Genomic DNA, 16,023 nt, shown 5'->3' with positions numbered 1-16,023 from the left:
TTGAGTGGCTCCACACAGGCATGATTGTTGTGGGTACTCATAGCTGTTAAACAAGTTTTGCTGCCCCAGACACACAAAATGCGAATTGCATACCCATAAACACCTGTTTGAGATACAAGGAGGCTGATCAAATCAACCTGTCCGAAGCTGTTTGAAGATATAACCACATAGAAATTTTAAAGGTTCAGGAATGTCATTTGCTTTCTCCATTTGCTTTGGAATTGCCTATGTAACACTGTGTACTTGTAGCAGTTGTATTTGCTGCATAAAATGTAGAGCTGCCTGTAGTTACTTGCCCAAGAATCCCACTTGATGAGCTTTATAGCTGAGTGGGGATTTGACCCTGCTTACCCACACTCTCACTCACTAACCAATGCACTGCATTCCCTTTATTAATCTTGAGGAATGAGAAACTCATTCTTTGTGGAGTGGATAAAAATAAATTTAAATACTTTAGTCAGTAAATTTTTTAAAATAACCTTGTTTGAAATTAACTCTTGATTTTAATACAAATAGAAGTTTTTAAAGCTATTTGGAAATTGCCAGGAATAATAGTAGCATAGATTGGGTTGCAGGAGAGAGGCTGTAAAGGCTAGATAGCACATAACTGTTATTTCATTCAAAGAAGGTTTAGTAGTTTGTTAACTTCACTGTTTGTTTGCCCTAGGACAGGGTGGTCTAACATTAGGCCTGTGCATCACATGCAAACTGTGAAACCCTTTTTGGTGGTCCTCGAAAAGCCCCTCCACAGCTACCACCCACCACCTCCTCACATTTCAGCAGCTGTTCATTCTCCTTTCTGCACTGTTCCAGCTACTTCTTTTTCAAAGGAGAAGCTAGAATGGCCCAGAAGGGAGATCTAAAAATCCTGTGCACACTTTCTTAAAAACTTCTCCCCCCCCCCCTTTTATTTGTGTCATTTTATGTTCTCCTAGAATTGATTCAACACATGCCCCACGGGACCCTTTTTGGTGGCCATCAAAAATCCCACTGCAGCCACAACTTGCAGCCTCTTCCTGCTTCAGCAGCTTTTTGATCTCCCTGCTGTGTAGTTCCAGCTTCTACTTTTGAGAAGGAGAGGCTGGAACAGCGTGGCAGGGAGATAGAAAAACCCTGCCTCACCTACCGCCTCCCAAGTGACTTCGGTGACTCAGAACCTGGAAGTAATTAGCAGTGACATGATGACCTCACTGCCAATTACTTTGTGTCCACACACTTGGGGGTGATGCCAGGGTCATGTGGCCCTCTCCCCGACTGTTAAAATTTGAACCACCCTGCATAGAGGGTATTTGTGTCTCTGAAGCCATATTGATAATGGCTTCAGAGACTTGTTCCTTAAAATTTACCATAAAAGCAGGGAAGTTCTAATCTTTATTTAAATGCTCTTAAATATTTTAAACTAGTAAAAAAGTTACTATTTTCATCAGTATAAAAGTATTTATAATTATATATAAATATAAATAAATTTCTACAATGAAATAATTATAAATAAATTTATACAATGAAATCAGCAATTATGGTACATCTTCAATTCATATTTTTTCATCACACTTAATATATTTATTAAACCTTGCAAACCTTAGAGATCTATTCCATACTTCTGTAGAAAGATTATTTTAACTCCTTGGTCTGTATAGTAAGGTTTGATGTGCTCTGTAATGATTGGTAAAACAGCGAATATTGAAATAACTAAAAGTACAGATGATGTCTGAAGTGTCAAGTGACGACTTGCATGTATCTCTTTTCATGAATCAAATGAGACTAGATACTGTACTGAATGCTCATTTGTGCCTCCATTATAATTTAATTAATGGTCTTTGTAGTTCAAAGTGAAAAAGTGATCTCTAGTTCAGGATATGGTACAGATGTTGGAGGGGTTGTCTGAAAACTGATCGGATTAGTGCTTATTCTAGCAGTTCCATTTGTGGTATTGATGCCACCCAATATTTCCTAACACAAAAGGGTTATTTGGAGTTTTACGAATACTGTGCATTTTTATTATGTTAGTCTGCAAAGTACGGCCTCTAATTGCAAAACAATATTATGCAGATTTTATATTTTATGTTAGTGAGATTCCAATGACATCTTATGTGCCTTTTGAACTTTTCTACCCCGAGTAATGCTAAATTGGAAGTGTTGTTACAGTACTTGGATAGAAACTTTAAGTTTGCAAATATCTTCTGTATTTTTTGTTTGTATCTCCAGTTCTTTGGTCCTGTAATTGGACTATTTCATTATCCCTCCCTGTTCTTCTGCTATTCAATAATAAATGGTGCCTGTGTTTTTGCTCCTTTTGCCGGCAAATAAAATTCAAAGCACTCATCTGCTTCCTTTTCTCTGATACTGAGCAATGGAGGTGACTGTGTTTTTTGTCTTCCTCATTTTTAGAAACATTCACTTGCAGCTGACCTTTTCTACTTTCCTGTACTTCTCTTGTTGCTGTGCGATTGTTGCATTTGAATCGCTTGCAGCTTCAGTCCTGAATTCTCATTTCTCTGCCTAGACAGTCACTAATCTTGTATTTACATGTGTGTGGGTTTTTAAGGACTTGGTCCTGTGCCTCTTTGCTTCTTACTAGTCTGTTTTCTGATATGCAATCCTCATTCTTAATTTCTTCCCTGCCTGCTTGCCTAATGGGTTTTTCTCCTCCTTGGTTCCCATGACAAGTCCTGCATTTCTTCCTCTTATCCTATTTTGAAGTAAAGATTCCAGGAGGAGTGAGTCATCTGCTCTCCTGGCTATGTTTCCTGGAGAACCTCTAATTTATCGATATATTCATGGATAAATCACAGATGAATTCTTCTAAATAAGAGACTATGTATTGCGTAGCACAGTACTGCATTCCTATGGTGATGTGACTAGATAAGCTTAATTTCTAGTATCACAGGTCTGCAGTTACTTGATGAAGTAGGGGTGAAGCATTATGACACAAAACACAAGTCTTGGGCATCATCCTGTTGTTAGAGAGAAAGAGAAATACACAGCTCTCAGTTTGAGTTATAGTTAATACAACCATTTTGGAGTGTGTGTGTGTGTGTCTGAGGGTTCTCAGCTCTATACTATTAAAGAATATTGAGAGGCTGCTTCTCAAATTCAGAGTTGTGGAAACTGGAGCAGCAACAGCATGTATGAAAGTCTGGTGCAGGAAAGGTTGGCTTTGTGAAGGATGGAGTTTATTAAAACTGTAATTGGTAACTCTACAGCGGTGGCCAGGTCAAGCAAGTAGCCACTCTTTCTGAAGATTTATTTGTTCATACTTATAGGTCAGTCATATTTCTAAAGCATGCTAAACAATTACAATAGAAAGTCCAAAATTTCTTTCTTTATTGTTATATAAAGGGAAATTAAAACTTGAACAATTTGGTTTCCTACTATTTTTTCATATAAACAGGACACTTCTCCCTAGCTGGGTCAAGAGCGTTTAAAGTTACCAGTGGGCAGAACAGAATTGCAGTTCTCAACTGTTATACTCATTGCAGTGTTTAGTAATAATCCAAACTTTGCTTTTTCCCTATTCTTTATTCTGTTAACTAAGTGTGTTTATAAAGCAAAAAGTCAGCTTGTTCATTGCTCCTTTGTCCATCAGTTAATGCAGGGGTGTCCAAACTTTTTGGCAGGAGGGCAACATCATCTCTCTGACATCTCCCTGACAGATCTCTCTCTGTGTTGGAGGCCGGAAATAAAATTTGAATAAATTTACATAAATGAATATATTAGAGATGGAACTTATATGAATGAATGAAGGTCTTGCAATCGCACAAGGCCTATAAAAAGCCTTGCACAAAGCAAGCCCAGTGTTTCCTTTGCCTCTGCTTCGGCATCACAGATGTCAAACAGCAAGCAGCCCTTGTTGCACAGCTCATGCGAGAGGTCAGTCACCCTCATGCTGAGAACAGTTGTGTTGGTCCAGTGCGGGCTCCAGAAAGTCTCTGGAGGGCCAGAGGCTCATTGGAGACTGGAATTTCCCTGCGGGCCGGATTGGGAGTCCCTGAGGGCCGCAAGTGGCCCCTGGGCCGGGGTTTGGGCACCCCCGAGTTAATGCACAAAGTAGTATAAAACAAGTATATTCAGTAATTAACATTCTGTGTAATAAAGCCACCCTGAATGCTTCAAGCTAGTAGAGTGTATATCTACTATACAATAATTCATTCTTATGCAAAGATACGATTTAAAAGAAGTGGTAAGAAACATAGGGAATTATATATGATGGGCAACAAAGTAAGACCAATAGATCTTACAACATATTTGAGTTGTTGGAGCTAAGTGTTGATATAAATTTTTTAAATTAATGATTTAGATCAAGGTTATCATTCTAAAAGAGCAATTACAAAAAAAGAAGCAATTGTCCGCACTTTGTAAATAGGTACGGTAGAGTATGTGAAATTTTTGCCAAGTAATCAAGCTCCAATTATCGCTCCGCCTGATCTCCGGGTCAATCAGAAGGCAGAGCCTTTCAACTCTGAACAGTTTCCTTTCTCAAGGGCAGACAGGCGCCAAGTTTCTCAAGCAGCAGGCAGGCACCAGGCAGGCAGGGCAGAGATCCCTTCTAGGGCAACTGGGAAATTCCAGCCAAAGTTAACCTTTTAATCTCCTTCCTTCTGCTGCAACCTGGTTCTGGTTCTGCTTGGCAAATGCTTACAAAGCAGGTCTGTTTTTTGAAATACCAGGATGGGACCCTCCTTCCCAGGCTACAGTTCAGTGTACCATGACTTCAGAATAACACCCATGGAAAGCAGTGGGTCCACTTCTGAGTAAAAAGGGCTGCAAATATATGCAGCTGCATCTCTTTGCTGTGAATTGAATTGCACACTCCCAGTTATGTGTTATATGCTGTATGTAGAGCTCTGGCTTAACACACCAGACACCTTAAAGGTGGATTTGATTCATGGTTCAACCTTTTTCACTGGCATATCCCTTGGCAGCCCATTTCCATAAATTGTACCCTTCCTATTAGCAAAATATTTGTAATTAGTAAGACAAGCCCTCATCTCCTCTATATGAAAGCCCAGACTTCATGTATCTATCACAGTGTTTTCTCTTTTTATCTGTTTGGAGAACAGAAGACTCTGCCTTTGCACTGTTTTGCACCAGAAGTGTGCTGAGAAATTCTGGGTGATGGATCACTTTCCATATTATGTTTCAGCTTTTTTACTGTGCTGGTTTTCAATCTCTGGTTCATAGATGAATTGATGACCAAAAACTAGCTATTGGTGGGGCTTTCATAGCCAGCTGTCTACCTCCCTTCTAGGCCATGCATTCTGGAGCATGGCCTACCTTTTTCTGCCATTATTCCATTCTTTTTCTATTATTATTATTATTATTATTATTATTATTAACAACAGTATTTATATACCGCTTTTCAACTAAAAGTTCACAAAGCGGTTTACAGAGAAAAATCAAATAACTAAATGGCTCCCTGTCCCAAAAGGGCTCACAATCTAAAAAGATGCAAATGAATACCAGCAGACAGCCACTAGAACAGACAGTGCTGGGGTGACATGGGCCAGTTACTCTCCCCCTGCTTAAAAAAAAAAAAAGTACCCTAAAGGTCCTGTTGAGTGTCCCTGGGAGTAAATGAATACCAGGTTGGGAACCACCGGTATGTTGCTTACAGTGCACTTACTCTGATAGTGTTTACAAAAAAGATGGTGAAGACTAGAATTTGAAAAAGAATAAAAATGTATCTTATGATCTTTTATTATGTTTTTAATAAATTAGAGACTACAGTTCTTAGGTAACAATTAGTAGTAGGTTATTTTTCAGGATCTGGCCTCGGGTAAAATCTATAGTCAGACACCCCCCCAAGTTTAACCCCTGACATATCCGAGGGTCATAGAAAATTCAATGATTGTTGGCTCAAAACTTGCCCTCGACTTATCTGTGGGGTCGACTTATGGGCGGGTGCCTGCGGTGATTGTCTTTATTTTTGGATTTTGTAGTGAAAAAAGGAAATTGTAATAGTCTACTCAGTATTAACAGTTGGAAAAATTTTGTGCATTAAACTTAGATTATAGTACAGATATTTTGTGCTTCTAAAGACATATGAAGTTATTATTTTCAGCAAATGTATGTGGCATGGATTCATAGGAGGAACATATACAGTTACTGGGAGGTAGATCAGGTTGAATGGCAAATTGTAGTGTTTTCTGTACTTAACAAGTGATTGAGCAATCATGAATTGGGTAGCATGGTAAAGTTTATGACCATTTTACTGCAAATTTCAATATGTGGACCTGTGGCCTGCAGGGGGAGCTCTTAAATATAAAATGTCTACAGTATAGTTTGAAAACATGATTAAACTTCCAGCGATTATGAATGTATATTTAGAAGTAAGTCTTTGGAAGGAATGAGAGTTAGAATGTTTTTGTTATTATCTGTCATCCTATTCCTTCTGACAAACAAGCCCTTTAGCCTTGAAATACTACACAGGCCATATTTTTTATTACTGCATCAGACTTTACATAATTCATATAAATACATCATAAAGGAGGTGAGTTGAAACTTTAGGGCTATAGGTGTGGCTGCTACCGGTTCTGTCTTTGCAGGCTCTCCCTTCTCATTATATACTTTTTTCCTCTTGTATAAAGAATTTCTAAATGTAAGTAGAAAACGTACTTATTGTTTGCAATGTTTACCAGCTGTGTTAATTGTTTGTGTCTTCAAATTTGAGTTTTCATTAACAAGTACTATATAGACTTACTATCAGTTCCTGGATCACAATTAGAACTCAGTCTTCATGAACTGGAAATACTTTTTTCCCATCTTCATGATGAAATGTGTGTGCATAATGTGTATACATCTTGTGTTTTCATGAACTGAGTTGAATTGTTGCATGGAAGAAATGAGTGTTTGACAGTATTTGACCTCTGGTCATTACTGTTTGCTTTTATGATTATAGTGGGCCAGATTGGGGGTGGAGGGGAAGGACAAATGGTAAGAAGCAGGACAGATTGAAAACCTAGTCCAGTGGTTTCCAAACTTTTTGAACTGGCAGCTCCCTTGACCTACTGAGCCATTGGTCGTGGCTCCCCATTTGGGCTACAATCCTATATATTATCCAGTGTGGTGGCTTTTTTAAATAAGGATTCTGTGCCTCCCCTGACTGGTTTCTGTGGCTCTCTGGGGAGCCATGGCTCACAGTTTGCTCAACCACTAACCTAGTCTGTTGTGATAAATGTTAAACTTCTGTTTTTATGATAAAGATGTATTGCAGAACCTTGCTGATTTTTCTTCCAGCTCAAATGTTATGCACTTTTTAATAAGGCATTAGATTTTATTGATTATACTATCTGATATAACATATGGAGATGTATTTTGCGCCCAAGTATGTAATTGTAAGTACAGTAAGCTGTTGTGCATGACACAGAATAACCTTTTGTTTATTAACAAGTAGGAATGAAGTAGTAACTTTGTTTTCAGTAGAGGTCTTTGTAGCAAGTGGCATAGTCTATGTTTCTCTGTAGCTGGAGATAGTTCCTCTCAATTTTCTTCTGGTAACCCCAGTTTCTGGAGCAGTCTTTTACTTTGCAACCCATTTACTTTGGGTCACGGAACAATGAGAACTATTGAATTGTCTCCTGAATGCATGGTCTTGCCTTGGATTTCATTTCTTGGTTACATAAGAACAGTCCCACTGGATCAGGTCATAGGCCCATCTAGTCCAGCTTCCTGTATCTCACAGCGGCCCACCAAATGCCGCAGGGAGCACACTAGATAACAAGAGACCTCATCCTGGTGCCCTCCCTTGCATCTGGCATTCTGACATAACCCATTTCTAAAATCAGGAGGTTGCACATATGCATCATGGCTTGTAACCTGTAATGGATTTTTCCTCCAGAAACTTGTCCAATTCCCTTTTAAAGGTGTCCAGGCCAGACGCCATCACCACATCCTGTGGCAAGGAGTTCCACAGACCAACCACATGCTGAGTAAAGAAATATTTTCTTTTGTCTGTTCTAACTCTCCCAACACTCAATTTTAGTGGATGTCCCCTGGTTCTGGTGTTATGTGAGAGTGTAAAGAGCAGCTCTCTATCCACTCTGTCCATCCCCTGCATAATTTTGAATGTCTCAATCATGTCCCCCCTCAGGCGTCTCTTTTCTAGGCTGAAGAGGCCCAAACGCTGTAGCCTTTCCTCATAAGGAAGGTGCCCCAGCCCAGTAATCATCTTAGTCACTCTCTTTTGCACCTTTTCCATTTCCACTATGTCTTTTTTGGGATGCGGTGACCAGAACTGGACACAATACTCCAGGTGTGGCCTTCCCATCGATTTGTACAACGGCATTATAATATTAGCTGTTTTGTTCTCAATAACTTTTCTAATGATTCCAAGCATAGAATTGGCCTTCTTCACTGCTGCCGCACATTGGGTCGACGCTTCATCGACCTGTCCTCCACCACCCCAAGATCTCTCTCCTGATCTGTCACAGACAGCTCAGAACCCATCAGCCTATATGTGAAGTTTTGATTTTTTGCCCCAATGTGCATGACTTTATACTTACTGACATTGAAGCGCATCTGCCATTTTGCTGCCCATTCTGCCAGTTTGGAGAGATCCTTCTGGAACACCTCACAATCACTTCTGGCCTTCACCACTCAGAAAAGTTTGGTGTCGTTTGCAAACTTTGCCACCTCACTGCTCAACCCTGTCTCCAGGTCGTTTATGAAGAGGTTGAAAAGCACTGGTCCCAGGACAGATCCTTGGGGCACACCGCTTTTCACTTCTCTCCATTGGGAAAATTGCCCATTGAAACCCACTCTCTGTTTCCTGGTCTTCAACCAGTTCTCAATCCCTGAGAGGACCTGTCCTCTAATTCCCTGACTGTGGATTTTTTGTAGTAGCCTTTGGTGAGGGACCGTGTTGAACGCCTTCTGAAAGTCCAGATATATAATGTCTACGGGTTCTCCCGCATCCACATGCCTGTTGAGCTTTTCAAAGAATTCTATAAGGTTGGTGAGGCAAGACTTACCCTTACAGAAGCCATGCTGACTCTCCCTCAGCAAGACCTGTTCATCTATGTGTTTTGAGATTCTATCTTTGATGAGGCATTCCGCCATCTTACCCGGTATAGATGTTAGGCTGACCGGCCTGTAGTTTCCCGGGTCCCCCCTCTTTCCCTTTTTAAAGATCGGTGTGACATTTGCTATCCTCCAATCTTCTGGCACCGTGGCCGTTTTGAGGGACAAGTTGCATATTTTAGCAAGAGATCAGCAACTTCATTCTTCAATTCCTTAATAACTCTTGGATGGATGCCATCAGGGTGACTTATTGATCTTTAATTTATCAATGAGGTCTGAAACATCTTCTCTTTTTATCTGACTTAATTCCTTGGTCAGGAGGGGCTGTTCAGGCAGCAGTATCTGCCCGAGGTCTTCTGCCGTGAAGACAGATGCAAAGAACTCATTTAATTTCTCTGCCATCTCTAAGTCTCCTTTTATCTCCCCTTTCCCTCCCTCACCATTGAGAGGGCCAACCGCTTCTCTGGCGGGTTTCCTGCTTCTAACATATTTGAAGAAGCTTTTCTTATTCCCCTGAATGTTGCTGGCCATGCGTTCCTCATAGTCTCACTTGGCCTCCCATATCACCTTCTTACATTTCTTTTGCCACAGTTTGTTCTTTTTTATTCTCCTCAGTAGGGCAAGACTTCCATTTACGGAAGGAAGCTTCCTTGCCTTTTACAGCCTCTCTAACTTGGCTGGTTAGCCATGCGGACACCCTCCTGGATTACATTAGCATGTGACTAACTGTGGCTGCTAGTTTTTATTTGGTGATAACCTTTGTGGTTAGAGCACCTGTGGCAACCAGGTGACTGGATAATGCTTGGTGAGAAGTGCTATTAATGTTTACTGATGTGTCCATGTGATGCTGCATATTTGGCAGTTGGGTTTTTTGTAGTCAAAACAGCTTAAAAAAGGTTGGCTGCAATCTTGGTAACAATGTTTTGGGAGTGCTGCTGTAGATATAGATGCTGTAGATGCTCGTAGATAGACCAAACCAGGAAGATCCATTCTGAAATGTTGTTGGTTCTTGAAAGAGAGAACCTTTATGATTGTAAAGTTTTGATTGAAGTTTGATTGATTGATTTGATTGAAAGTTTTGATTGAAGTTTTTTCTGTGGGGGTGAGTAATAGCTCACATCCCCCAATGCCCTTACTAACAAATGCCTCTCCCCTTATTCGTCGCACACCAGTATGTGTGCCATGGCACACTGGTTGAAAAATGCTGTACCAGAGTATAATTGACGCTTTGGGGAACAAGCTTGTACTTATATTGATTTGAGACATGCAACTTTGCTAAGAAGAAACTGTTGATAGTAAAAAAATTATTCAGGTTCCTTCAGTAAATGATCATGATGAGATACGTGATCCCATGATGACAATTTTAGCGACAGTGTGCCATGAGATGAAAGAGGTTGAAAATAGCTGATGTAGACATTGGGTCAGCAAGTTTGTATTGAATTTCAATGTATTCTTACTGTGCAAAGTGTTCCAGAACACCACCGCCACCCCCTGTGGATATGTGAATCTGCGGTTATGGGGGATGCCTCCCCCCACCCACCAAATCCTCTGAGGGCCTCAGAATGCTGGTTTAAAGCAAAAACCATGATTTCTGATTTTTCGTCAAAAACAGAAATGATGTTTTTAATGCCTTAAAGCCGTGGCTCTCATACATTTAGCACCAGGACCCACTTTTAAGAATGAGAATCTGTCAGGACCCACCGGAAGTGATGTCATGACCGAAAGTGACATTATCAAGCAGGAAAATTTTAGCAATCCTAGGCTGCAATCATACCCACACTTACGCAGGAGTCAGTACCATTGACTGTCATTGTTCAAAGAATATACATAGTTGCTTGTTAAAAAGTACAGGTCTAACATTTCCCTAAATGCAGTCACGTATCATGGCAGCATTAATATATTAAAAATAAAATACTGAAATGGATGGGGACCCACCTGAAATTGGATCGCGACCTACCTAGTGGGTTCCGACCCACAGTTTGAGAAACACTGCCTTAAATGCATAGAGGGACATGAGAAAGTTCTGGAGGAATTGTTGGATTGTTGCTGTGCTCCCCTTGCCCTCGGAGAGTGAGGGTGGAGTGCAGGGAGTCCTCCCATGTCCATGGGTAAATGAATCCATGGATACGGGATCTGTGGATATGGGGACTTCCTTGTATACTTTTTTGAAAGCAGTTAGAGGCTGTCCTCATCAGGGCCCATAAATATTAACTTGGTTTATTTGCCAAGCATTGATCTGTCTCTTAGCATCTCCCCACTCCAAATGTGCACACATAATCTCCATTCCCTTCCCACATATTCCCAACATACATTCTCAGGATCCACATCTGTGAAATCTAAGCCATGATAGTGCAACAATACTATCTGCTTTTTCAAAACTGGTAGTAGTTTCCTCAAACCAAATAAACTCACATATTTATTTAGGCTTTGCCTAGATTATGAACACATTTTTAAAAACTTCTAATCCTGTGTTTCCCCCATTAATACATTTATAAAATTTTTATTAAAAGTTCAAATATTATATATAACATTTATTTCTTTCTGGTGCAAATCAAAGATATGTGGAGAGCATGGATTTTGGCCATGAAGATGCTTATTTTAATTCCTTGTCCAAAAATTTTTATTGCAAAAGTGAAGAATGACAGATAAGATTTTTAAAGAAATAGAGTCCTTTGGCAAGTCTTCAGTAGTAAAGACTTTTCTAAGGCACATGTCATATGCTAGGTTTAAAAAATGCCATTCTCTGGACTTATAACTTATAACTTCTGCACTACAAACATTGACTCATGGAATTCAGTTGTATGTCTTCCCAGGTCAATGTGTACAGGATTGCAACCTGGGAGAAATTGCCAGGCCTGCAGTTGTATGGTTCTGTCTGATCTGCAAGCTTTTCAGAACACAAGGCATACCCTCTACCTCTTGTTTTTAGCTGGGAACCCTTGCCATGTCTGATTAGCAAAGATATAGTAATTGGTGGTTCTCTGCCACCACTTCCCAAAAAGCTCCTTCAAAGTGATGTCAGAACAGCAGCATGTAGGCCTTTGAGACGGTCTCTGATGCTGGAGTGAATGGGGAATACTTTGATTCTGGCTATTGGGATGTCTGTGGAGATCAGATTAGATCAAGTTAGGTCAGTGGTTCCCAACCTGGAGTATGTATACCCCAGGGGTACTTGCCAGGATCTTTAGGGGTGCTCAAAAAAGAATTGAGTAATGGCAGGACAAGGCAAGTCTGTATTAGAACATCTTGTGGGGCTGACGGGGCAGGAAGGAAGGCCGCTCGCTGGCTAGCTGTGAAAGCCCCACCAATCTGTGTATTTTTAGATATGGATCAGTAGTTGAAAAGTGGCACAGTAAAAAGTGAAGATGTGGAAAGTGATCAGTCACTAAGAATTTCTCGGGACATGTCTAACACTTCGGTGCAAAACAGTTAAAAAGGCACAGTTTTCAGTTCATCAAGCAGGTAAAAAAAATACTGTGATGAATGTATGATGGGTTTTCATATATGGGAGATGAGGACTGTCCTAAGCCCTGGTGTGTAGTGTGTGGGTTAGTATGAAACCTTCCTTATTCTTGAGGCATTGACAAACAAAACTTGCCAGCGACACAAACAAGGATATGGAGCTGGCAGAGGGGGCTTTCTCTTTTTACGCCTTCATATAAGATTCTTACTAAATACATTAAATACAGATTAAAGACCATCTTACATCAATTGAACTTGATTTAAAAAAACTATGTGCCTCAAAACAAGCTCAAGCATCACGGGACAGTTGTTGTGTATAAAGTATTTGTTGTATTTTATAAAAATTGTTCCATTGCTTTTATTCCCATTATTGGGCCATTTATTTACAGATACAAGATAAACGTTTAAAAGAACAGCAACTATATTAATTGCAAACATTTTGCTAATAATGAGGGATACAGAATTTTTGGAAATAGGCTGTCAAAGGATGAAAAAAGGTTGGGAACCGTTGGATTAGGTGGTTACTGTTGTCTTCATTTTAAATGAAAATTTATTATACAAACGTTGGTTACTTAATATCTTTTAGTCATAGCGGGATCTGGTAAAGCTGTTTTGAACCTTGTTCTTGAGAATCATTTAAAGAATTCTGAGAATCCTAATTAAATTTTTGCCACATATATAATATAAAAATGTGTTCATATGTTTTTCAGATTAACAGCTGAGGTGCTGATCGAATTCTGCTCTTCTTCAATGAGGAACTACAGGCTGATCTTCTGCCATAACCTCAAGCAACCATAAATGATAAAAGAATGCTTGGTCAGTAAGGGTAGCTGGCATAGAAAATATTTTGTAAACGTAGGTCTTTAAGTGCTCTGAGGTAGGTTTTCTCAGCTGTTAAGTTTTTCTTCTTCTAATGAATTATTATTAGAGAGCTTGTTCATTCCAAATATCATGATTGAAGACATGCTTCAAAGATTCTGTAATATTTCAAGTACTACAAGCTTGCACTGTATGAGAACACTTTTGCATATGACAGAAAACGCTTCTCTCCCCCCCCCCGTTTTTGTGTCTGTAATGACTGTAAAGGCAACATATGTACATCTGCTTTTAACCCTATTACACTAGAAAAAGTACTTTACTGGACCAATGTTGAGAAAGTGAGATCTTAATAAAGCTGTGGGTTGTTTTTTTAAAGAATGAGATGTGATTTATGAGGTGTATTGGACAATGAATCTGGCTTACTTTAACAAATACGACATTTTAGTGAGAGCTAGTGTAACATAGTGACTAAAAGACTTGGCATGAACTTGCTATGTGGTTTTGGGCAAACCTCTCATCCTTAGCTCCTTAGCTACAAATGAGAATAATAATTCCCTTTCAGTGTGGCTATGCCTTCAAGATAACACATATGAAGCACTTTATATGTTTGAAGTGTTAATGCTATTGTAGTTCTGAGGAATTTCTACTGTAGGGGCATAGGATAACCCTCAACCTCTATTATTGTGCCAGTTGAGAGTTTGAGACTAGACTTTGGGATTGCATATGCCCTCCCAGCAGCTTCTGCATTCTTTCCCTATTTCTCTCATATCTGTACAAATTATGAGCTGAGTTGGAACAGTTGTGCACTTTGAACATGGAATCTCTCTGGTTCTGCAGAATAGAGATTGCTTTACTGGAACTTCCAACTTGCAAGATCAGAGAGATCGCACATTAAAATACTGATGTGATTTTCCTGAATCGATTGTTACATTGTATAGGATTAAGGAGAGACTACTAGAAGGATCAGATAGCATGTAATCCCATGGCTGCTCTGGACTCTGTGGGTAATGTGGGATGTTCATTTGACTTGGCCCAAAATATGTTGAGGTTGTGAGGAACTGGCAGTATTGGTAACTAGTTCAAGACCATCACTGTTGACTGACATTTCTCTGATCATAAGAAGAGGTGTGCTTTTGGCCTCAGAGTAACTGTTGGGAGTTTTGTCACTGAATTTTTGTGGGATCATGGTTTTGATCTAGTATTACTATATGTCTTTTTGTTTGCTTTGAAATGATAGATGGTGGTTCTGTAAATAAAAATCTAAATTATGCTTGCACTGTGGTTTTTAAATGTTTATCAATTTAAGAAGCGTACTTCATATTAAATATCTTGAATGGTTCTAAAGAAAAATTAATAGATTGTATGCTATTAATGTGCAGAAAGAAGTTTATACAACTTTCTTGCTTTCACCTCCCCAGCAACAGTCCCACAAAGCCATTCCTGAGGGTTGGGGGACCCAGTGAAGGAGAGTATAGGAACCTGCTGGGCAGTGGTTCCTAAGCCTTTTCGACTGGCAACTCCCTTGACCTACCAGGCCATTGGCTGTGGCTCTCCATTAGGACTTCAGTTCTACACATTGTATAGGATGAGAGGTTTTTTTTTTGTGATGATTCTGCGGCTCCCTTGGTTGGTTTCCGCAGCTTCTCAGGGAGCTAAAACTCACATTTTGATAACCACTGCTATAAGGGAAAGGAGAGTGCAAGCACTTTCTGTGAGTGCATCCTGCAGCTTTATCTGCCCCATTCCAACCTTTTTTTCAAATGGCCCTCTCGGCCTCAGGAAGAAGGGCAGGTACGTTTGTTTGCGCCAACAACTTTTTGCACACAGTTGTTAGGATATAATCTAGTACATTATAGAAATGAAATCTCCTGAAAGCATAATTCTGAATGGTCTCATTGCAAAGTAGCCATAAAAATAGCAAGGAAACTCAAAATCTGAAAATGTACAATGGTAAAGTTAGTCATAATGATTTGCAGAGTTGAATATGTAACATATAAAGGTGACAGTGAACATTGTAAATTAAGCAAACAAATGCAAAACTGAAACAAGAACATTTAATTGCTTTATGATTGTAACATAATCCGTTAACACTTGGAATTAGCTAAGATTTAATATGAATAGGGAAATGGCATAAAAAAAAACTACTGACCTGTAGGGCACTGTGTTTCTTTTTTTTCATTTGAAATTGGATAGATGGTCTCAAATATTGTGTTTTACAACCTATCAAAGTTACAAATGATTACCTATATATAAAATGGTAATTGGGAGGTTCACAAACTTGTGTATATATCACTTGAATTCACACTGCACAATTACTCAACACTTAGTAATTTACAGTTCTGTGTGTGAAATTGCACTGGTTCTCTGAGTTGCAGGTGTCTGCATTGGTGCTTTCACACTGGCAAAGGACATCCTTTTGTGGTGCTTGCATTCAGGCACTATAGCACTGGGTTGCAAGAGCCAGCTGTCTTGCAGTACCTACATTGTGGCTTCTGAACAGACCTTGAACGGAGCTAGTGCACATGTTGAGGACTTAGTGTATTCTGTTGAAAATGTCTGTACTTCAGGCAATAAACTGTGACAGTTGGGGCTTGGTCAGTGATGAATTATTCATACATGCAAACAATCATCTGAAGCTGCTTTCACCAAGTGAGTGAGTGTTCATGTGTGAACCAGCATTTAGTTTTAGATGAGTTGAATCTTAGAAGACTGTTTTATTTTGCA

The 16,023-nt window shown here is 39.6% G+C and overlaps 1 protein-coding gene across 5 annotated transcripts in view; it reads left to right on the top strand.

Annotated features, from left to right (window-relative positions):
- The window catches only part of FAM13B (family with sequence similarity 13 member B), a 79,211-nt gene that overhangs the window by 1,927 nt on the left and 61,261 nt on the right, over positions 1-16,023 (top strand). For 4 of the 5 annotated variants that reach the window (XM_066618516.1, XM_066618515.1, XM_066618518.1 and 1 more), the window contains exon 2: positions 13,191-13,296. In XM_066618516.1, the coding sequence (XP_066474613.1) occupies positions 13,279-13,296 (18 nt within the window). In that variant the 5' untranslated portion in view covers positions 13,191-13,278. Of the gene's footprint in view, positions 1-13,190; positions 13,358-16,023 lie in introns of all 5 variants that reach the window. The other variant, XM_066618517.1, reaches the window with a different exon arrangement.

Source organism: Tiliqua scincoides, chromosome 2 (genome assembly GCF_035046505.1).
Source record: "Tiliqua scincoides isolate rTilSci1 chromosome 2, rTilSci1.hap2, whole genome shotgun sequence".
In the NCBI taxonomy this organism is placed as follows: domain Eukaryota; kingdom Metazoa; phylum Chordata; class Lepidosauria; order Squamata; family Scincidae; genus Tiliqua; species Tiliqua scincoides.
Note: the sequence above shows the minus strand (reverse complement) of the source record. Positions and strands in the feature narration are given on the sequence as shown.